The sequence below is a fragment of the Medicago truncatula genome, chromosome 8, assembly GCF_003473485.1.
Source record: "Medicago truncatula cultivar Jemalong A17 chromosome 8, MtrunA17r5.0-ANR, whole genome shotgun sequence".
NCBI classification, from domain to species: Eukaryota; Viridiplantae; Streptophyta; class Magnoliopsida; order Fabales; family Fabaceae; genus Medicago; species Medicago truncatula.
The window spans coordinates 46,327,360-46,350,503 of NC_053049.1; the positions used below are offsets into that span (position 1 = coordinate 46,327,360).

General features: G+C 33.8%; 2 protein-coding genes and 2 pseudogenes across 5 annotated transcripts; 2 read left to right on the forward strand and 2 right to left on the reverse strand.

Moving 5' to 3' along the window:
• The first annotated feature begins 762 nt into the window (after positions 1-762).
• Positions 763-3,516, forward strand: LOC25502221 (3-oxoacyl-[acyl-carrier-protein] synthase I, chloroplastic-like; annotated as a pseudogene).
• A 3,211-nt stretch (positions 3,517-6,727) lies between these two features.
• LOC25502222 (3-oxoacyl-[acyl-carrier-protein] synthase I, chloroplastic-like) lies at positions 6,728-11,131 on the forward strand (annotated as a pseudogene).
• Positions 11,132-11,710: 579 nt separating this feature from the next.
• Positions 11,711-13,060, reverse strand: LOC25502223 (30S ribosomal protein S6 alpha, chloroplastic). The gene is made up of 2 exons (XM_013591783.3): positions 12,606-13,060; positions 11,711-12,170 (listed from the first exon to the last, which is right to left on the reverse strand). The coding sequence occupies exons 1-2, from the start codon at positions 12,951-12,953 to the stop codon at positions 11,931-11,933; spliced, it is 588 nt and encodes a 195-aa protein (XP_013447237.1). The 5' UTR covers positions 12,954-13,060; the 3' UTR covers positions 11,711-11,930.
• Positions 13,061-14,403: 1,343 nt separating this feature from the next.
• Positions 14,404-22,037, reverse strand: LOC25502224 (uncharacterized). 4 transcript variants are annotated; one of them, XM_013591784.3, is made up of 16 exons: positions 21,793-22,036; positions 21,464-21,659; positions 20,553-20,627; positions 20,124-20,198; positions 19,801-19,895; positions 19,005-19,251; positions 18,119-18,216; positions 17,647-17,890; positions 16,747-16,863; positions 16,502-16,618; positions 16,244-16,360; positions 15,881-15,937; positions 15,711-15,806; positions 15,526-15,581; positions 14,793-14,963; positions 14,404-14,594 (listed from the first exon to the last, which is right to left on the reverse strand). In XM_013591784.3, the coding sequence occupies exons 1-15, from the start codon at positions 21,901-21,903 to the stop codon at positions 14,796-14,798; spliced, it is 1,869 nt and encodes a 622-aa protein (XP_013447238.1). In that variant the 5' UTR covers positions 21,904-22,036; the 3' UTR covers positions 14,404-14,594; positions 14,793-14,795. The 4 variants fall into 4 exon arrangements, with proteins under 4 accessions (XP_013447238.1, XP_024628104.1, XP_013447239.1 ...); XM_024772336.2 differs by lacking the exon at positions 16,747-16,863 and having other exon boundaries at positions 21,793-22,037; XM_013591785.3 differs by lacking the exon at positions 16,502-16,618 and having other exon boundaries at positions 21,793-22,037.
• Positions 22,038-23,144: the final 1,107 nt, after the last annotated feature.

Here is a 23,144-nt window from a genome sequence, read left to right on the forward strand (position 1 = left end):
AATGACAAGGTGACACGTGTTAACTCTAGGACACGTGTCACTTTGTCATTGGCTTTGGGATTTTTAAAAAAATATATATTTTAAAAATAATAATAATTTTTTTTTGTTAAAAAAAAAACTCAGAGCCAATGACAAGGTGACACGTGTCCAGGAGTTAACCTTTTTTTAAACTCTAACGGAAACCTAACAGAAGGGACCAAAACGAGACTAAAAAAGAATTTAAAATCCTCAAACAATCTTTTTTTTAGTTAAGGGACCAAAGCGATACCAATTAAATAGTTATGGATCAAGAACAAATTTAAACCTTTAATTATTTATTTCCGGATTTTGTGGAAATGCATAAAATTAGACATGTTGATTTTGTCAAATTGTTTATTTTAAGCTTCTTACTAAAACCTCAACAGATATATTAGACTTGGTGTCACTGTACACTTGAATTGTGAATTGTGGTGAATAATTGAATTAGCGAAAGATTGAGTTTTAATTAAAGGTGTTAAAGCATCTAGAGACGTTTTTAATAGGGGAACTTCTACGGTACATCTAACAAAATGAGGTGTACCGGTATTCTTACTTCATAAATTGATTAATTAACGATTATTTCATGAAATAAAAAGCTATTTATCAATGTTTATATTTTAGAAAACATCATCTCATAATAAGAAACATCGTTCCATTGTTTATAAAAATAATATTAAATTTTTAACATTTCTTATAAAAAATAATCAATATTCTTTGTTATAATTTATCAATATTCTTTGGTATATGTCCATTAGGAGCATTGCTCACAGACAAAGTCTCAGAGAACAATGGGATATTTAAGGTTCAGTATAAAGGACTTAGATTGGCCCAAAGAATGCAAATGCCTTCAGCTGCATGCATGCAAAAAAACTACGTCCCCACTTGTATTGCAGCCAGGAAATGCAAAACAATCAAGGCCATGGCTTCTCCAACTGTTGCAGCTCCTAAAAGAGAGAAAGATCCAAAAAAGAGAGTAGTAATAACAGGAATGGGTCTTGTGTCAGTCTTTGGAAGCAACATAGATACATTTTACAACAAGCTTCTAGAGGGAGAAAGTGGTATAAGTCTAATAGATAGGTTTGATGCCTCAAGCTTCCCTGTCCATTTTGGTGGTCAGATACGCGATTTCTCTTCAAAAGGTTACATTGATGGTAAGAATGATCGGCGCCTCGATGATTGCTTGAAATATTGTTTAGTTGCAGGCAAGAGGGCCCTTGAAGATGCTAATCTTGGAAATGAAGTCCTTAACAATGTAAGTCAAAGGTATTTTTTTAAAGGTACCAATGAGTATGACTCATATATAGTTACTAATTACGATTAGTATTTAAGAACATGTTGTATACATTAAATCTTAAGTTGGAAATAATAGAAAGGAACTGCAATAAGGGGTAAGTTGATTGAGTTTTTCGTATCTTTATTCTTTTGAACCGAAATTGTTGTTGTTCTAACAGATGGACAAAACAAGAATAGGAGTACTAGTTGGATCAGGAATGGGTAGTTTAACCACTATTAGCGATGCTGTTTCTGGTTACATCGAAAAGGGACATAGGAAAATTTCTCCATTTTTTGTTCCCCACACCATTCCTAATATGGGTTCTGCTTTATTGGCTATAGAAACTGGTCTAATGGGACCAAATTATTCCATTTCTACTGCTTGTGCAACAGCAAATTACTGCTTTTATGCTGCTTCTAATCACATTAGAAGGGGGTGAAGTAGATATTATGGTGGTTGGTGGTTCCGAAGCTTCACTTATACCTTCTGGTGTATCAGGATTCCTTGCTTGCAGGGCTTTGTCTCAAAGGAATGAAGAGCCTCAGAGGGCGTCAAGACCATGGGACAAACATCGCGATGGCTTTGTTCTTGGGGAAGGCTCTGGTGTACTGGTAGAAGTTTAAACTTACCATCTTGTTTCAGAAATTTGATTAATCTAAAATGAGTAGTTAGTAAATAGTAAAGTTGAATTTTAACTACTCAGCACCCATGATTTGTTATGCATGTGAATATAATATCAACAATTAATTTGTTTACCAACTGCTCATAGCCTATTGTTATTCATTTTTCTTTCAAATAAATTATGTTCACCTGATGCAATTCAAACACTGTGAACTTGATTCTATATCATTGAGATAAGATAATGGAGAGCTTAGAGAGTGCAACAAAGAGGGGAGCAAAAATAATTGCTGAATATTTGGGTGGTGCCATAACATGTGATGTGATGCTCATCACATGACTGATCCAAGGTCTGATGGACTTGGTGTTTCATCTTGCATAAACAAGAGTTTAGAAAATGCCGGGGTTTCCCCTGAAGAGGTAACAAACAAGTAATTATTAATATCGAAAAAAAATAAAAATCATCTTGGTACATGTTTAGATTGCGGTGAGTTGGACAGAATCACAGTGTAACCATGAGATTTTGGCAAAAACTGCATTTTGGATCTTCAATGAAATGAAATCAATGTCACTGTGATTGCGATTGCTTCAAATTCACTGTTATTTCAAACATGTACTTAATCTGATTCAAATATGTCAGATTCAAGTAAAGTTGATGAATCCTAATTGGTTAATTTCTAAATTGTAAAGGTGAACTATGTGAATGCTCATGCCACATCCACGGTAGCTGGTGATTTGGCTGAGGTTTATGCAATCAAACAGGTTTTCAAGGATACATCAGAATTGAAAATGAACGGAACTAAGGTATAAAGCTTCTTTACTTTTAAAAATAAATATATCAAAACCCCAGCAACATCCTTTTATGGATCTTGAAGCTTATTAATATAGTTTCTTTCTTTTTTCAGTCAATGATTGGTCATTCTCTTGGTGCTGCTGGTGGTTTGGAAGCTATAGCAACTATCAAAGCAATAACATCTGGATGGTTGCATCCAACCATTAACCAAGATGTACTGTCTTGACCATGAAACTAACTACAACTTAATCAAGCATTTATGTATAAGTTATTTTTAAAACAGAAAGATAAAATCAAACTGTTTTTATGAGTTTTAAGTTGTTTTCATAAGTTATACTCAAGAGTTTATGGAAATAAGTTGAAAATAGTCTCGCAATAAGTTCAAATAAGCAAATCTAAACAAATATCAAATATGTTTAATCTATTTGACTCTCATACAACCTTTTTTCCACAGAACTTGGAGGAGGATGTTACAATTGACACAGTCCCTAATGTTAAAAAGAAAGTGATGATACATGTACCACCCCATGTGGCAATACACCCTTTACACCCACACAAAATTTTGACACGTGGCAATCTGGACCCCACACAAATAGAAGATAAAGTGTGGTTGTGAGATGAACTTACCAAAATATCCCTAATACATAGTGTGTGCAATGGGGTGTAGGAATAAATGGTGTTCATGTAACATTTTCCTAAAAAGAAGCATGAAGTTAATGTTGGTATGTAGGTTACCTTGGTTTGAATATTGACAAAGAGTTTAGAAAGAAAAAAAATTGTACGTTTCTAATCTTTGTTTTGCTTTCTGCAGTTATCTCAAATTCATTTGGGTTTGGTGGACACAATTCTGTAGTTGTCTTCGCCCCATTCACGCCCTAAGTGGAGTTCAAGTTCAAGTTGATTTTGTATTTGTATTTTTCCACATTACTAGATATTTTGGGACATAATTTCATATGGATTATGTAAGCAATTAGAAACATGTTATTTTTCAAGAATTAATAGTTTTTAAGAATCTCCTTTTTCTGAATGTGGTCTTTTAAGACGAGTTAAGACATTGTTTGAGAGTTCAATGAAAAATGTAGAGAAGTGCTTTGGAAATCGGAGAAAAAGGAGTTAGGAAACATAAACGAATCTCTTTTTTTTCTTAGAGAATGTTTTTTAAGAGAATGAGATGATGAAAACATTTATTTTAAGAGAGGACAAGAATTTGAATATTTATTCAAAATTCTTTCAAATTTTCTCCAATGCATTTTCTGAGTTTCCCATATTGGAGCATTTTAGTCCAATGAAGAAAAACAAAATTTCATTTAAGGTGAGGAAAACTATTTACTCTTCTTTTTCCCTTTACTCATTCACTTATCATTAAAGTACTAGTATTCTTTCAAACTTTCAAACAAAACATAAATATGTAAAAAAAAAAAAAAAAAAAAATCTAAAGTGAATAACGACGTCCTACAAATTACTTTCCTAAACTTAGATCACACCCGAAAAAAGAAGTGGGTCAAGTTAAATATTGTTTATCCAATATGACTCTACTCTCAACTTGATAAATAAATATTGTGTAAACGAGATTTTCTCTTGTTGATCTCATCTAAAACTTCAAGTTCATTTCCTAAACTATTTTCTTCATCTCATTTAACTACTTAAAAAAGAGTCATTAATTATGAAGGCTATTCTTTTAGTCAAAAAAATTAGAGTAAATTACACTCTCCTCCCTTAAAAGAAGCTTGAATTACACTCCCCTCCCCTCCCCTAAATATGTATTCTCCCATAACTTAAGAGTTACGGTTTTTCCACAAGCTCCATAAAACCATTGACGTTATGTGCCGCACGTCACATAAAAGAGCGAACTTTAGGGGGGGCTTTTGGCTTCCAAATAATGTTCCAGTTCTGTTTCGGATTAGCGGTGTCCGACATATTGGTTGCAAGAGTTATACAATGAGTGTAAGCCGATTTAACAGAGTAGAAACCATCGACCGTGTGCTGCCAAACATAAGTATCCACCAGAGCGCTATTCCTAAGAGGGATAGCAAGTATTGTTGTAGCATCTTAATAGTTAAAAATAGAGTGAATGAGATCATTATTTCAAGAGGAGAAATCCGGATTAAGCAAATTATTGACAAATAGCTCAGCCATACTAGGAGAAGGAATAGTGGAAGGTTTAAGTGTAGGAAGGGAACGTATCCAAGGAGCGTTCCAAACATTGATGTGGGAAACGTCACCGATCTTCCATCGATAGCCCAATTTTATAAGGTCTCGGGAACTCCAGATGCTCCTCCATGTATAACTTGGATTGTGACCAATATTAGCATCCAAGAAGCCCCGTTGAGTCAAATATTTGGCTTTGAGAATGTGAGTGAGTAAGGAGCTAGGTTCTATAAGGAGTTTCCAACCTTACTTACCGAGCATGGATAGATTAAAGGCTTCCATATCCTAAAATGCGAGTCCACCACAATTTTTATGGAGAGACAGTTTGTTCCATCTCCTCCAATTTATACCCCGGCTGCCATTCTTTTTAGAACCCCAGTAAAAAGAATTCATGGTTCTTTCAATTTCTTCACATAAAGAGGTGTGAATAAGAAAAGCTCCCATACAATACAAAGGAATTGCTTGTGCAACATATTTGATGAGCACCTCTTTACCTGCTTCCGACAAAGACCTAACGCTCCAAGATTGACACTTTTCCATATACGGTCTTTGAGATAGTTAAAAACAACTTTCTTACTTCGTCCGACCATGGAAGGGAGACCTAAGTAAGTAGCACTCCCTATGCTTCTCGTCACTCCAAGGCAAGTGGTAAGTTGTGTAAATAATCTATGTGAAACATGTGCTTGCGAAAAGGAAAATGCAATACCTCTTTCTTTCACTTTCATCATTCTATCCTTATTGCAATAAGCACACTATTCATATTATTTTCTTTCATGCAGCTGCATCCGGTCCAAAATAAAAATCACATGCGGTTTAATTTGGATCGGTTTTTGGATATCTAAATTGCAATATATATATATATATATATACTTTTTCTTGAATATGATTTTTTTTTATTACACAAACACGGTAAAATAACAAGTTTGATGCAACATAATTACAGTATGAAAATTATCGATTATATTTTAAACATATGAAGTAATAATATATAGATTAAATTAGTGCAATATATAAGATTAAAAACCAACAAGCAACATAATAATGCAATATATAATACTAATAATAAGTATTAATATTTACTTTTGCGGTTCGGTTCGGTTTGATCTGGTATTGAGAAAGTGATCCGAAATTCGATCCGATCATAACGGTTTTTATAAAACAACATCCAAACACATCTAAAAATATTCGGTCTTTTGCAGTTTTTGATTTTTTTTTTTTATTTGAATACCCCTCTTGTTGATGTAGGTGACATGTATTATGTCCAGAGGTTTTTAATAGAGGAGTCATTCCACTAGCATATGGCATCAAGATGAAAAATACAAACTTGTATGTACGCCATCGACCTCCAATTCACCTACTTTCTATATTTGCTTCCTTACGGACTGCACAACGCAATCTACCTTCAAAATGGACAACACAATTTAGAATGGTCCATCATAAAATGCATATTTGAATTTTAGAATACACCAAAAAGAATGTATTATTATTATTCACCATACATCTCTGGTCCAACTTATACATAGGTGTGCATACATAGTATACCCCAAACTCTTGGACCATGCCATATACATCTCTTGTTTATTCCACAATTTTTTTTTTTTAGAAGAAACAAAATAGTCAAAAATTCTTAAAAAAAAAAATTAAAAACTTTTTTTTTTTTTTTGTGGTGACCAAGGTTTGAACCTCAGACCATGCATATATTATACATTGTCCCTATCAACTGAGCTAAGCTCACGAGGACAGTTAATCACTTCTTTGAAATGACAAAGAAATGGTCGACCCCTTTGCTTTAAAAATAGGATCAAATCCCTCCTTTTTGAGAGAGAGAACCAACATGGCTTTCATTAGAATTGCTGGTATATATATATATATATATGTCCATTAGGAGCATTGCTCAGAGACAAAGTCTCGGAGAACAATGGGATATTTAAGGTTCAGCATGAAGGACTTAAATTGGCCCAAAGAATGCAGCTGCATGCATGCAAAAAAACTACGTCCCCACTTGTATTGCAGCCAGGAAATGCAAAACAATCAAGGCTATGGCTTCTCCAACTGTTTCAGCTCCTAAAAGAGAGAAAGATCCAAAAAAGAGAGTAGTGATAACAGGAATGGGTCTTGTGTCAGTCTTTGGAAGTGACATAGATACATTTTACAACAAGCTTCTAGAGGGAGAAAGTGGGATAAGCCTAATAGATAGGTTTGATGCCTCAAGCTTCCCTGTCCGGCCGTTTTGGTGGTCAGATACGTGATTTCTCCTCAGAAGGTTATATTGATTCCAAGAATGACCAGCGCCTCGATAATTGCTGGAGGTATTCTTTAGTTGCAGGTAAGAGGGCACTTGAAGATGTTAATCTTGGATATGAAGTCCTTAACAAGGTAAGTCAAAAGTATTTTTTGAAATTGCCTAACAGAGGATTGATACCACAAACAACATACACTTTGTTTTATCTAACAGATGGACAAAGGAAGAATAGGAATACTATAGGGATCAGCAATTGGAGGTTTAACCAATTTAACCACTAATATTCAGAATCATGTTCAAAAGGGAGTTAAGAAAGTTTCTCCATTGGCCATTCCATATACCATCACCAACATGGGTGGTGCTTTGCTGGCTATAGAAACTGGCCTAATGGGACCAAATTATTCCATTTCTACTGCTTGTTCAACAGCAAATTATTGCTTTTGTGCTGCTTCTAACCACATTAGAAGGGGTGAAGTAGATATTATGGTGGTTGGTGGTACCGAAGCTTCAATTATACCTATGGGTGTTGGAGGATTGATTGCTTGCAGGGCTTTGTCTCAAAGGAATGAAGAGCCTAAAAAGGCTTCAAGACCATGGGACAAACATCGCGATGGTTATGTCATTGGTAGAATCTTAACTTATTATTTTGTTTCAAAAATTTGATTCATCTAAAAGTGAGTAGTTAGTAAAGTGAAAAAAATTTAACGGTTGATATTTTAACTACTCAAGCACCTGTGATTTGTTATATATTTAAAATTAATTTGTTTATCACTTGTTGATATTACTCTCTGGTGGGGGATAATTGGATCAATAGGGAGGTAGTGAGGAAGGAGAAACCTTTTTGTGTGGGAAGAGGGGTTTTGAAGTTGTTAGATGGATGGGAGAAGGCGGAGGAGGTAGATTCTTGGTGGTGGAAGTTCGAGGAGGAAGGAAAATTTTCGGTGTCCTCATCTTATGCTTCTCTTCAAAGGTTGGTGTTGCCTCAAGAACCATTGGAGAGGACGGAGGAAGTGGTGTTTGATTTATTGTGGAAAAGCCCGGCGCCCTCAAAAGTGGTTGTGTTTTCTTGGCAATTACTATTCAACCGTATCCCGACCAAAGACAATCTTTTGAGTAGGTGTATACTAGCACCGGTGTCCTTGGGGAGGTGTGAGTTTTTTGAACAAGCGGCTTAAACGGCAAATCACCTTTTTCTCCATTGTGACTGGACTTTTAATGTATGGTCGAAGGTTGGTAGGTGGTTGGGAATAAATTTCATTACACCGCAATCTCTTTTTCAACATTTTGAATGTTGGAATGGGGAAATTGGGAGGAGGAAACTTCGTAAAGGTTATTGGTTGATATGGCATGCGGTTTTATGGTCGATTTGGAAAGCCCGGAATGATAGGATTTTCAATAATTTAATGAAGGATTATGGTGAAATAGTTGAGGAAATTAAGGTGATTTTGTGGAATTGGGTGAATTCTAGACTTAAGAGTCCTCCTTGCCTCTATTACGAGTGGTGTTGGAACCCTATCGAATGCTTATTGAGATAGATGGGGCAGTTTTAGAGGTGTCTGGGACTTATGGTTCTAGAGCTCGCAGGTGCCTGATGTGCTTTTGGCCTTTTCAGCAGTATTACAACTATAGCTGTTTTTTCTGTTTCTGCGTTTTCGCTGCCACCTTGTATTGTACTTCTTGTATTTTCTGGTGTTAATAATATAAGCTATTTCAAAAAAAAAAACTCTTTAGGATTTGTTTGGTAAAAATAGCGGACAGCTGATAAGATAGTTGATAGTTTTTAGTTGATAAGCTAACTGAAGTGTTTGGTAAAAATAGCGGTTCAACTAGCTGATAAATGTAAAATGACATAAAGGGTATTTTTAATTCATAATAAAAATTATATCAATTAATATTTAAGTATTTGTAATTTTGTAAACTAATTTTTCTTTAAAAAAATACTTACCTCAAAAAAATAAAAGTAACACTAATAGAGTAATAGTATTTTGTTTCGTAAAAAAAAAACGAAGGTATATATTTTTTCAAAACAAAAAAAAAAAAGGCCAGCTGATATATATACAAAAATTGGAATAAATGGATAGTAGTCTTTATTACGTAGCTTATTATAAAAATTGTAATGGATAAAAATGGAATTTAAATGAAATAATAAGGGTAAAATTGGAAGAAAATGTGAGAAGCTATAAGCTCAAACGCTACTTAGAATAGCTTCTGAAAAATAGCTTATAAGCTCGTGGTGAAAAAGTGTTACCAAACAGAGCTTTTTTTGTCAAACGAGCTTATAAGCTAAAAGCTCTTTTTTGGGTGTTATGAAACGGACCCTTAGTCTCTATACTGAATTGCTCATCTTAGCTTATACCAAATCTTTTACTAGCATTGTGTATTTATAAGTTTTTCTTTCAATTAACTTGTGTTCACCCTATGCAATTCAAACACTGTCAACTTTATTTTGGATCATTGAGATAAGATAATGGAGAGCTTAGAGAGTGCAGTGAAGAGAGGAGCAAGAATACTGGCAGAATATTTGGGTGGTGCCATAACATGTGATGCTCATCATATGACTAATCCAATGCCTGATGGACTTGGACAGTCCTCTTGCATAAGCAAGAGTTTACAAGATGCTGGGGTTTCCCCTCAAGAGGTAAGAGAGCAATGACAAGTAACTGTTAATATCAAAACAGACAAATATTCATCTTAAACCAGTTTTGATTCTCATGTTCATGTAAAATCGATGAATCCTAATTGTCTACTTTTCAAATTGTAAAGGTGAACTATGTAAATGCTCACGCCACATCATCACTGATCGGTGACTTAGCTGAGGTTAATGCAATCAAACAAGTTTTTAAGGACACATCGGAATTGAAAATGAACGGGACTAAGGTAAGAAATTTATTTGCTTCAAAATATTTCAGAATCCCAACAACATCTTATTGATCTTGAAGCTTATCATTATAGTTTATTCTTTCTTTTTTTCAGTCAATTATTGGTCATTGTATTGGTGCTGCTGGTGCTTTGGAAGCTATAACAACCATCAAAGCAATAACAACTGGCTGGTTGCATCCAACCATTAACCAAGATGTACTATTTCGTTCTTGGAATTCATTTTATCAATAAAATATGTTTTGCTATGTTGACTCACAAAATCCTAATGAATATTATTATGTCTGTTTTTTTTTTTCTTTTCCATAGAACTTGGAGGATGATGTTACAATTGATACCGTCCCCAATGTTAAGAAGAAACATGAAGTTAATGTTGGTGTGTAATCATTTTGTCTTGGAGTGAATATTGTTATAAATGTTTAAAAGAAACATATGTTTATGATCTTTATTGTCATTTCTGCAGCTATCTCCAACTCATTTGGGTTCGGTGGACACAATTCAGTCGTAGTCTTTGCCCCATTCATGCCCTAAGTATAAGTCCAGCTCAAGCAGATAATATCCATTTTATATTTTTTCACATTACATATAGTGATAATGAAAAACTAGTGCATAGGGATTATGTAAGGAATTAGAAACCTGATTTTATTTAAGTTTTGGTTTCCAAGACATTTCTTTTGCTTAATGTGATGTTAAGTGAACAAGAAGTCGAAGACTTAAATATTCAACAAAAATAATAAATTAATTACTGGTTGTTTGTCCAATACCAGTATACACTTGAGGCTTACTGTCTCATTAAGGTGAATTGAGTCCCTCACTTCAATTCTAAAGGCATTATTATCAATTCATCTCCATTCCCTTGAAAAGTTAGTATTTGAGGAAGCATCAACTTCATTTTCAACTTGATGCACAATGCACCTTGTGCAATAGATAGAGATGAAAAACTAATAAACAACTACACAGCTTGGTAATAACCAATCCATTCAAAAAATAAAAGTTTGGTAATAAACAAACTAAAAGACCGAGCTTAGAAATAACAAAGAAAATCCTTAGTTCTAAACGGCAAGGTTGTGGTATTAATAGTATCAGAGAGGTAATGTTAGTTTATTCATTCACAGATAATAAATGGTGTAGTGCAAAAAAAAATTGCAAGCCAGCAACCTAAGCTAGCTAAAATCTAAATCTCTCTACAGAATTTAGCATTGTGTGTTGTGCAATTATGTTGATGGTAAATTGTATTTTTTATTTTTGTGTATTTTTTAAATGTGTGTAAGTTGTAGAAGTAGAAGATTTAAAGTAAATGACAGATAGAGATAAATACAAACGGTGTCATAAACGATTTTATATTTTGATATTCAAGTAACGAAGATGCATGCATTTTCGGCGTCACAATCAACATGCTAGTGGTAAAGTGCACATCTATACTACGGCAAAAATAAATATAAATTATTTCCATTTGCTATGTAGCAGTTCCCTCCTGCTACTGCTATGACTTTATCATCCGGTTGAAAACCAAGGAACTCCAGTCGCTTGTAAGGTAAATTTACAGGCCATTTGATCCATTCTCTTGTAATTTCTTTTTCTAATAACTTTTTGTAGAAATGCATTTCACCTTCTCAATTTATGAAATTAAGCAATATTATTCTCCAATTCATCACTAGTCATTGTAAACTTTCTTCCTAATATGATTTAAGATAACAAAATGAACTTCTACCTCTAAATATGAAAATTTAGACTTGATATGTGAACAACCGAATGGCAAATTGGCTAATATATAGCACTTTGTACTAGGTGTTATAACTCTGCAGACTGCCAGTAATAGCACCTACATCTCTCTTTTAGTTTAATCCAACCTTGTTACAAAAATACTTGAATCCATATGAAAATGAAAGAAAACATACCACAACAACAAATGATGATTGTTACATTCTTTTTTTCAGAGCTACTGGAGATGCCAAAATAAACTAACATTTCCTTTTTCTGATTTTGAAGCTTGTTGATCGGATAACATTATCATCCCTCAATAATGTTTGCTCAAGGGCGGTTATGGACTCAGGCTTCGTGAAGTAGGTGAATAGGAGGTAGATGCCATCCATATACGTGTTGGTTTCTCCTTCCTTGTTTTTCTTCTGGATGTTATATGCTAGTGGAATAACACCTCTGTTAAAAACCTCTACATACATGCCACCTCCAGCAACAAGAAGCTGCACGAAGGAAAATCGTTAGGATTAGTGTTTTATTCCAATTAGAAAAGAACAAAGCCTATCTGCCTATGTTTTCAGAAGAACAAAGCAGAGAAATGAAATGAAATGACTGTGTAAAGTGTTTGTTTTGAAAGAATGGAAACAAGGTAACAAATCAAACAAACATAGTGAATGCAAATAAAATAATCACTGAATCATGTAGTTAGTATTGGTGTGATACAGAATTATACTGATTCATGTACAGACAGCCCTTAGCAATTGTATGTTTGTTGATACGAATTCTCAGTTTGCGGATTGATTGCAATTCTAACAAATACGGTCGCCTCTAGTATAGTATCACACACATATATAAAACCTACTCATCATCAAGCTTCAAATGGATTAACTTAAGAAACAAAAGGTAAGAGAAAGAAGTAAAAAGGTTAAGAATTTGACCTCCTCGTACTTCTGGGTGAGTGCAAGACGCTCATCCTCAGACATGTCAGGCCTCAAAACAACCATGGTTTCGTACTGTCTGAGTCCAGGTGGACATTGCGGTTCTTCTTTCTCTTCCACAGCAGTGAACCCGGTTCCGGGAGTAACCGGGTCATCACCCGAACCAAATCCACCTTCAAAGAAAGAACCAGAGAAGTCTAGGGTTTGTGATTTAATGGAAAAGTTGTTCCTGTTTTGGTGAAAGTGGGAAATTGATTCAGGAAATGCACGAAATGGTGAACATGTGTGAGGAGTGCAGAGATAAGAAGAAGATGAGAGTGGAATTGAATTGAGTAAAGAGGATGCCATTGATGCTTCTGCTTAGGAGAAGAAGAAGATGAACTGTTAGCGAAAGAACGGATAAAAAAAAGATAGAGTCAGATAAGGCCAACTCAGTGCGTGCACACAGCGCAGTGTAGAATTCACTCGGTATAAGAAAAATTAATTAATTTTTTTTATGAAAGAAAGAAAAATTAATTTTAAATAAATTGATTCTGTAAATTTGATTTTGATTTGTTTTGTCAATAACTCGTCTAAAAGGAATAGGCCACAAGAGATGTAGGGTTCAAAATCTTACCATACCCTGTTTTACAAGATTGACATGTTGAGCTGTCAATGTTTTTTTAAAAAATATTAATTAAAAATTTCACATAAATAGTGTAAAAATATATAAACTTAAGTCAATTTAAGGAAATCTAAATGTATAATGACTCCTCTATAAATATGAAAATAATTCAAACATATAAATTGCATCATCTAAATAAAAATCAATAATAAATCAATAAGACATTCAAAATAAAAATTTCATGAGTTATCAATTGATTAATCGTAAAAAATATGAGGCTAAAATCATGAAACAATTTAGTAATCAATTGACTAACCGTTAAAAATATGAGGCTAAAATCATGAAACAAAAGTGATAAATAAATTGAACTTTTTTCCCCAATATAGGAGGAGAAAATTGAAAAATTAATTATGAGTTGTGACTTTTATATAAATAAAAAGAAGTAAAAAAGAGAGTTTGTTTTTAAATGTTAATCTAACGGGCCAACCCACCCCACCTCATCACCGCCCCATTTTTTAGTTGATTAGGCGGAGCGAACACCCCACGTAGCTGGTTCAAAATCCCAACTCAGCTCGCTAAAAAATGTGGGTTAAACAGGTTCAACCCATTTTATCATCCCTAATTAAAATTGAGTTGAAGTTTTTTTTTTAGGAAAAAATTGAGTTGAAGTTAAAATAATTTCTATTTAGATATTTTCTGCTAATTTATATTTTTATTATATTGAGAATATTATCATGAATTTTATATATAACAATTCTCCAAATTATCATTCAAACAATATAGTTTACCAAAATGATTTTAATTCATCCAAAAAGTATCATTGTTGGGCTACCTTTATGAATTCTATTTTTTTGGGCCAATTAACAGATTTCAAAATTTGTAAGGGGGTCAAACTATAATTTTGAAAAATTTTGAGGGGTCAATTGTCGTTTTAAAAAAAAATCAGCCCAATTTGCAACTTTTTTTGAAATTTTTCAGGGGATAATTTCAAAATTTTGAAAAATATGGGGATCAACTTGCAAAATTTGAAAAATAAAATATAAGAAGGAAGAAATTTGAAATTTCCTTGCTTTTGGACATTTGAAATTCTCTAAATTTAATTTTTTTTTTTGTGGGGTCCGAGGTTTGAACCTCGGACCTTGCATATATTATGCATTGTCCTTACCAACTGAGCTAAATTCACGGGGATTCTCTAAATTTAATTTAATACTTTATAAATAAACATAAGGGATCAAACATGCAATTATGCCAAATAAAAATAAAAGTGAATGGCAAGATGCAAAGGAGTGTTGCTTGGCCACTGAACCATCATAGCTCTCCATCCTTTTTTCATTTCTAATATAGACAAATAGTAATCAAATTTAGCTGACTGTCTAGACGCTGGCCTGCGCGAAACAACAGAGAACAACACACATCAGCTCATGTATTTGGAAATTGATGGGAAATGTTTCTTCTGCCATTTCAATCTTATATGATTATGTTGTATAAGGTATATGCCAAATGCCAAAAGGTTGCAGTAGGAACATAAAAACATCTAGGATGGCATCCTGCCTTAAGTGATGAGGAAAAAATAAATGCATTACCGGTCAAAATCCAAGGTCAAAGCTTGGGAACGCTTCTCTTTCACTCGAGATATCCTCGGCACTCTGTCCTTCATTGGAAATAGGGCAAGAAGAATCGCCACCCGGACTTGATAATAATAAGTCAAAATTTGCATCACTGATATTTTCCTGAGCTTCCTTTTCTGAGTAAGGCTACATATACAATTTCAAAACCAAGTATATAAATTTGAGACAGCTGATGATTTTTCAGTATATAGAAAACAAACAAAATTCATAGAGCAAAAGTCTTTTTCTCCCGTTGCCAAACAACGCGCCTTAGAGAAGTTCTCAGCTATATGGAAAGCATGAAACTAATGCCATAGAAATCACATGAACATTCTGCATTCTAGCTGCCACTATTATCATTACAATCCGACTAATTGTACTCTTGGCCACTTGTTAAAAAAATTAAGAAATAGAAAGTAGAATAATGCTAGCAACACATTTTCCAACACAATTTGATTGGTCAATATTCATATGGAACCCACATGATATGGTGGGAACCATGTGAATTTTAACCAATCAAAGAGTGTGTTGCTAGCACCATTCTAGAAAGTCACTTAATAGGTCTTAACTTTTTGTTTAATACTTTTAAAAAAATCTCAATCAATCCTCTAAGAAAGAATTAATATTTGCCTTATGACGTCTAATCCACAACAGAAAGCAATGATATGAAATGGCATCTTGAGTAAATGCAAACAGATAGAGAGTAGACCTGGTGGGACATTTTGACATTCCCCGTGAACTGGAAATTACCATCTACACATGTTGCTGCAGAACCCAAATTAAGTAATGTTAACGGGGCTACTAACATCACAAAAATCAACAAGAATAGCTAATAAGATTTTCCCAAAATAAAAATAAAAGACCAAGAAATCAAATAAATCCGTCATGACTTGCCTTTGGTAGATGTAGTGCTAATATCAGGGGGTTTCATAGTCTCTGTTGATTCCCTATCCATAATATTTTGATATGATCTACTGGGAGACCGGCTACCTATAGAAATCCAACATAGTCACGAAATTATGACCTAAAGAGAGCTCGATATCTAACTAGGTTATGTGTCTAACCTGCGACATAACATTCATGAGGCTTAGGGTCTTGTAAAAAGGACAATATTTGATTGGCTGCACAAAAACCAGAAATCAGTCAATGTTCATGAAGTAACAAACAAATAGTGAATTGACATATTGAGATCAGCAATGTTGATGAAGAGCCCCATGTTATATCAGAGGCATTACATGCCTGTGTTTTTTTGTCGCAGAATGATCGGTGTGATCCAATTTTACTTTAGTAAGCTCGTAATTTATCTTATGTTAGAGGGTAAAAGTATAGTATTGCCAAGTTATATTTTGATATTTTCCCTCAATATGTAAAATTAGAGATGCCTGCCGGCATGAGTATGGAACTCAATCAAGGCCAGAGGTACGGACCGTCACGTATAGGCTTGACTGCTTCGACTGTCTTGTTTGATTTTATTACATCTATCTTGGCAAATGGAGAGTTCAAGCCTGTTTCTCGCCGAAGACAAGGCCGGCTCAGAGGTTGTTCTGCATGATATAAGCCATAAGCAGATGAGAGTACTAAAAAATCAAAACCTGTCCAAAGCTCACTCGTGCTTCCTACTAAAGAGGGGAGAAAGAAGTAAACGAGGGAGATTAGAATCGAGGCCAGAGGTACAAAGTACGAACCATCATGTAAAGGCTTGACTACGGGGACTGTATTGTTTGCTTTTATTTCTTCTATCACTGCAAAATGAGAGATCAAGCCTGCACCTTGACGAAGACAAGGCCTGCTCGAAGGTTGTCCTGCAATATATAACCAATAAACACATGAGAGTGAAAAATCAAAACCTGTCGACATCTCATTGACATGCTTCCTGCTCATGGATATAAGAGTACACCATGATGTAGGCCTGCAGGTACGAAGTACGAACCATCATGTAAAGGCTTGACTACTGGGACTGTCTTGTTTGCTTTTAACTCTTCTATCACTGCAAAATGAGAGTTTAAGCCTGCACCTTGCCGAAGACAGGGCCTGCTTGAAGGTTGTCCTGCATGGTATTAACCATAAACAGGCGAGAGTGAAAAATCAAAACCTATCCACATCTCATTTGAGACAAGCTTCCTGCTCATGGTTATCACTACTTATCAGGGTGCACCCAATACCAATAGCACGACGCCTTTAGTTTCTTTTCATGTAACAAGTTAATTTCACTTGACTATCCAATATTTTGATGAGAATTGGTTGGAACATGCAAGAAAAAAATTGTTGAAACTTGAATCATGTGATTCAAATTGTTGATAATTTTATTTTTCATGGCAGTGATAATAAATTATTAATCACATTGATTCATGCATGTATAGCACATTTGAAGTTGTTTGTGATTCATCACATGAAACCAATAAGTAAATTGCTACCTCTTATCAAATCATGCTATTCAAATAGTCTTTTATTTCTAGAGACAGATTAGGTGCTTTTTATCTTAGCTTCTTTGTCTCTTGCGATTTCACTGATTTTAAGGAGGTTTTTTTCTCTATTTCTAAATGATTATTATTTAATATTTATTCTTTTGCATTCAATTTCTGAGATAGATGGGTGTCATTAATGGGTAACAATGAAAAGACAAGACAGAAGCTTATAAAAAACACATGAAAACTAAATGAGCAAAAGGACTATGTGAGGTCAACGGAAATTTCTGAGCTTCTTTTTTTTTGGGTGGTTATAATACAACGGGAATATGTAAGTTCAAAACAATCAAAAGACATGCAAAGAAGTACAGAATCGCACAACAATACAATGACTTAGAGAAACTTCTGAATAACCAAGGACTAACCTTTAGCAGTAGACGGATGGAGCTCGCGGCAAACCTTTTGTACATGTCTTTGTTGTGTCTTAACAACATTTTCACCACCACTCCCTAGTTCACTCAACTTCACTGGAGATTGATGACTTCCCTCAGGTTCTCCAACATCAACTAAATGTCCAGCAAAATATACTAAGGAACCAGCTTTTATAACTTCGTCTTTCTTTAGAAACCTACGTTCTAAAGGTCTTTTGCTCAAATCATACAGTATGACCTGGAAAGAGAACATTAAAAGGAAAATATCTAATAAATTAAACACTATGCCAAGATAACATGCGTCTATGTTTAAATAAGCTCTAGTGTTGTTAAAAAAAATTGAATAATTCATTTCCATGGAACCAGTTTCAAAATAAACAGAAACTGAAACAAATTGATGACAGATAAAGAAACATGTGGTGATACAGACAGGAAAAAGAAAAATATAACAAGTGAAAAAACAAACCTGCCGCCCAAGGGATCCACAACATTCTAGTTGTAAAAATCCATCGTGGTACTTCTTTGCTTTTTGAGTTAATTGTGTTGTGTATAGGACTTGCCATTCTACATTGGAAAGGAAAGAGATAAACAGGTGAATGTTAAACAGTTAATGAAGATGAAAAAACTGAAGACAATCAAAGCAGAAAACAAATGCAACCAGTAATGGACTTCAAAAGAAACTGACCATATACAAGCAGGAAGGAATCCATTAAAATGAAAGAACAAAGCCCATTAATTGATTCACTTACTCGTTTCAGTTGATTGATGATAAAACTATAAATAACATATATATCTTGATGGAATGCTGTATATCAGTTTTAATTTTAAAACTTTGTAAATTAATTGTTTGAAACTCAGCTAACATGGCTTGCATCTCCAAAAACATTCATTGGGAAGATAATCACCATTCAAATATAAGATCTGGTGTAATAAAATAAGTACTCTTTTATGATATAAAAGAAAGTGCGCTTTTTATTATTTTTTTGAAAAGGCAAAGTACTCTTTCAATTGAGAGTGCAAACTCTGTATTTTAGATCCAAACGCTGTCATGAAATAGAATAGCTACATGCATCATATAAATAAATATTAGTGACTTGCACACGAATACTCTGCACTTTTTTCCTCTGCATCAATATTCTTCCTTCAATTTTAAAACAGCTATAAATAATAGAACTGAGTAACAAGAAAGAAAGTTTAAGTTTGTGTAAATAGAATTTATTGGAAATAGAAAATGCTGATGAAATCTATAATCATCCTATTAAATAAAAATACAAATGGAAAAAGAACTGATGCCACTAAAAACAACTAGTCAAATCCAACATATTCTCAAAACATAAGAACTGTCAACTAACCATGTTTTCCAACGATTACAGGGGTATCAGTGTCAAGAGAAGTCTTCTGTCTGTCTATCTTTTGTATTCGTTGTAAATTAGTGCAATTGCCTCCCTTAACAATGGAATTTGGTGGATGACTTTCTTGATCCTCACTAATGTCAACCAAATATGTATCAAATCTAATTGATTCACCAGGTTTTATTAAGTCATCTTTCTTAAGGAACCTGCTATCTAAGAGATTCCTGTTTGCATCAAACAGCCTAACCTGAAATATGGAAAGAAGTGGAATGAATAACCATCTATTAAGCCCCTCATACAATCCTGACAACAACTAGGACATTTAGCATTTAGAGCCGGTTTGGATAAAAAAAATACGAACAATTATCAAAACAAGTTGAAATGATATAAAGTGTTTGGTGCATATTTTATATTCAAAATAGCTTGCAATCAAAATATCACTGTTATCTATTCTAAAGGTTTCCAGCATGCATCAAACAGCATTACCTGATACATTGACAGAAAAAGGGAGAATAGACCATTTATTGAGCACTTCGTCTAATCCTGATTGCAACTAATATCTAAATACTTGTAAGGACATTTAGCGTTGGTCTGTATTACCAGGTTTTTTGTCCAAATAGCTTGAAGTCAAAATACTAGTTTGATTTTTTTTTTCATAATATTTATGTTAATCCAAGCATGCTATTAATCACAATACAGGAAGGATAACAAAAAAAAAAAGACCTCGCCAACCATATCCTGAAATCTGTGTGTATATTGACTTTTTGATAAAAGAAATAGACGTTTGAAACTTAACCTGTGCTCCCTGAGATCCAGTAACAAGTCCTAAAAAACCATCATGGTACTTCTTTGCCTTCTGAGTCATTTGACTGGTGTATAGAACTTGCCACTCTAATTGGATATAGAAAATTTTTGGATAGTTAGAAGATAAATATAAAAAAAATAGCAAGTTTCTTACACATTATGTCCTACAACAAACTGTCAGGTTCACATTGCATCTCAACTTTGAATTTAAGAGAGTAACTAAGCAGAGCCAATGCTGCATTGCATTTCTTTTCACCAGAATGAAAGAAAAAATAGAAGATATGCATAGCAGGGTGAACCCAGCACGACACTAACCTGTTGTACTAGGTTTTGGTGTTTCCTGACTGATCTTTGGTGACTGATACTTCAGAATCTCTCTCTTCTTAAATTCTGCAATGCTTACAACAATAATAATTATACAATAATACTGCAATGCAAATCATACAAGTAACTACAGGCTACAGCTAATCAACTATCATTATCACTTGTAGCAATATAGAGCAATGATGCAAAACCGCATAAGGAATAAGTTGATAAGAAAAATATATATACAACCAATGGCAGCAAAAATACACAAACATTTCAAAGAAAACTACGGACATATGTATCTTCTTTTTGTACTGTGGAGATACACATTATGGCCGTTTGAACCCTTAAACACTCAAAAAGAATATTCCATGAGTGCAAACATATTTTCACAAAGCTTAGGAGCCAAAATTTAAAAATAATGATGCTAATGTCAACCTTTGATAATTTTTTGTGACGGACTGAGAGGTTTCTGTGTCCGTGTAATAGTCTCCTTTGCGTTGATTTTGACATCTTTTGCATCAAAACACAAACCAGAAATACATAAGCAGTAAATTATGATTAAGGATTCGAAATGAAATCTCTGGAATTCGAGTAAAAGAATAAGTTCGCAAATAGTTAAAATTAGTTGGAGTCTATTAAAGGCAATTGCAAGCACACTACCAAAAAAAAGGCAATTGCAAGCTGGTCAGAAATAATTTCAAGTTAATTAAGATTAGCTAGCTTAATTAAGATCACTAAAATAGTGTATCCTACGCTAAGAGCCTGTTTGGATTGACTTCTTTACTAGCATAAGCACTTGTGACACTGTTTGGGAGAACTTATGAAAACACATGTTCATAAGTTGTTTTCAGCTTATTTACATAAGCTCTCCAAGATAGCTTATGAAAATATTTATAGATGATACGAAAACAATTTGACTTTATTTTAGCTTATGCTAGTAAAGTGTATCCTACACTCGGAGCCTGTTTAGATTAACTTATTTGAGCTTATTTACTGGCATAAGCACTTACGACAGTGACACTGTTTGGGAGAACTAATGAAAACAGCTTATGACTTGTTCATAAGCTGTTTTCAGCTTATTTACATAAGCTCTCCAGGATAGCATATGAAAATAGGTTATAGATTATACAAAAACAGTTTGACTTTATTTTATCTCATGTTGTAGAAATAGTTCATCCATAAGCGCATATAATAATTGCTTATTCTATAAGCTGTAAAATAAGCTGTTTATCCAAACAGATCCTTATTGAAATCAACTTGCAAGTTGCATCTACCTTTAACAAATTCCAATCGAACTAATTCTAACACATATCGATACATAGAAGAGATTATGAAAGAATTCATACCAGGAGTTCTGAATCTGGAAACATTCTTTTGTTTCTTATCAACATTCAAATCAGGCAGAGGCTTGTTTTCTCCCTCAAGATTACCGATATCAACAAGGTGACTATTAAATGTCAAACTCTCACCAGAAGAACAATTTTCATCGCTCTTCAACAACCTACACTCCAAAAGTTTCTCGCATTCATCATACAGCGACAACTACATAGCAATTGAGCGAAGAACTTGGTGAGCTTTTGAAATTGAGTAATATCGATTTTGATTTCGGATACGAATAAACGGTTGATTTAGAAAATTGAAGAGTGTGAAAGGGGTAGATAGAGAGAAAATGAACCTTGCGAGTGGAAACGTTGAGAACTAGGAATCCGTCTTGGTAGACTTTGCGTTTCTGTTTGACGTGTTTGGTGTAGGTTACCATCCATCGCTTCTTCGAGTCACCCGCCATTGATAGTGTGAGTTTGAACTCATACGCACGGAAACTGAAACTGATTCGCGATTTTTGTTTACTTTGCCTTTTGAATCTTTCGTGACCAAAATTTGGAAGGTGATAACGCGGGAAAGGGTTGTTCTTCGCAGTAAGATGAACGGATTTGTTTTTGCTTTTAAAAAACTAAAACTAAATAAATTTTGTCAATTACCCCTTTGAAATTAACAAAAAGGTTTAAATATGTCTTTAATCCTTGCACTTTTATCATATTTTGGCATTGGTTCCTACACTTTTTTTTGTTTAGAATTGGTCCTCGCACTTTGTAAAAATATTGGTATTGGTCCCTCTATTAACTTTCTGTTAAAAAAAAACACAAAACTATTGATATTGGTCCCTGCATTTTGTAAAAATATTGGTATTGGTCCCTGCACTTTGTAAAAATATTGATATTGGTGCCACGTGGCATGAAATGATTGGGCCACGTGGCACTCCGTTGGTTTTGTGTTTTTTTTTTTAACAGAAAGTTAATAGAGTGACCAATACCAATATTTTTACAAAGTGCAGAGACCAATGCCAAACTAAAAAAAGTGCAGGGACCAATGCCAAAATCCGATGAAAGTGCAGGGACCAATGACACATTTAAACCTTAACAAAATTTCAATTACCCCCTGAAATTGCATAACGTTAATCAATTTACCTCATCTGTCAAATTTTTCTGTTATTGACATCTACTGTTTACGGTTATGATTAAATATCCCCTTAAATTCTGCACTTAATGGTCCCTAAACTTGAAAATTTATATTTTCTTTCTTATCCTTTTTACTTAAAACATATTAAGGCAAACAATTAACGATTATTGATCATATAAATCTTTATAGAATGTATAAGAAAGAAATGTTATGAGTTATTTTGTAAAATTATTCTTAATAAATATCGTAGGAAAGATAAATTAAATAATTAAAAGAAATTATAATAAAGCGATTTGTAATTTGGAATGATTCTTCCCAAAACTAACTTATAATTCATAACAAATAATGTATTCAATTGCAGGGTAAAATGGTTCTTTTGATCCCTGGTATCCTTTTATACTCTTGGCTTGATGCCATTGTTTTATTTATATATTAGGGTTAATTAAGTTTTTAGTTGTTATAAATATTTACAGTTTTGGTTTTAGTCCTTATAAAATAAAATATGGATTTTTAGTCACTGTGACATTTTCCTTAAGCATTTTAGGGACTAAAAATGCTGATGGAAAAATT

What these genes read in the sequence shown, in the direction of transcription:
- LOC25502223 (XM_013591783.3), bottom strand. Translation starts at nt 12,953, where the DNA reads ATGGCATCCTCTTTACTCAATTCAATTCCACTCTCATCTTCTTCTTAT. An exon ending in TCACCCAGAAGTACGAGGAG is followed by an intron (nt 12,171 to 12,605) that starts GTCAAATTCTTA and finishes TCCTTCGTGCAG; the next exon opens with CTTCTTGTTGCTGGAGGTGG.
- LOC25502224 (XM_013591784.3), bottom strand. Translation starts at nt 21,903, where the DNA reads ATGGCGGGTGACTCGAAGAAGCGATGGATGGTAACCTACACCAAACAC. An exon ending in TTCCAGATTCAGAACTCCTG is followed by an intron (nt 20,628 to 21,463) that starts GTATGAATTCTT and finishes TTGATGCAAAAG; the next exon opens with ATGTCAAAATCAACGCAAAG. An exon ending in CTGGATCTCAGGGAGCACAG is followed by an intron (nt 19,252 to 19,800) that starts GTTAAGTTTCAA and finishes TCCATATTTCAG; the next exon opens with GTTAGGCTGTTTGATGCAAA.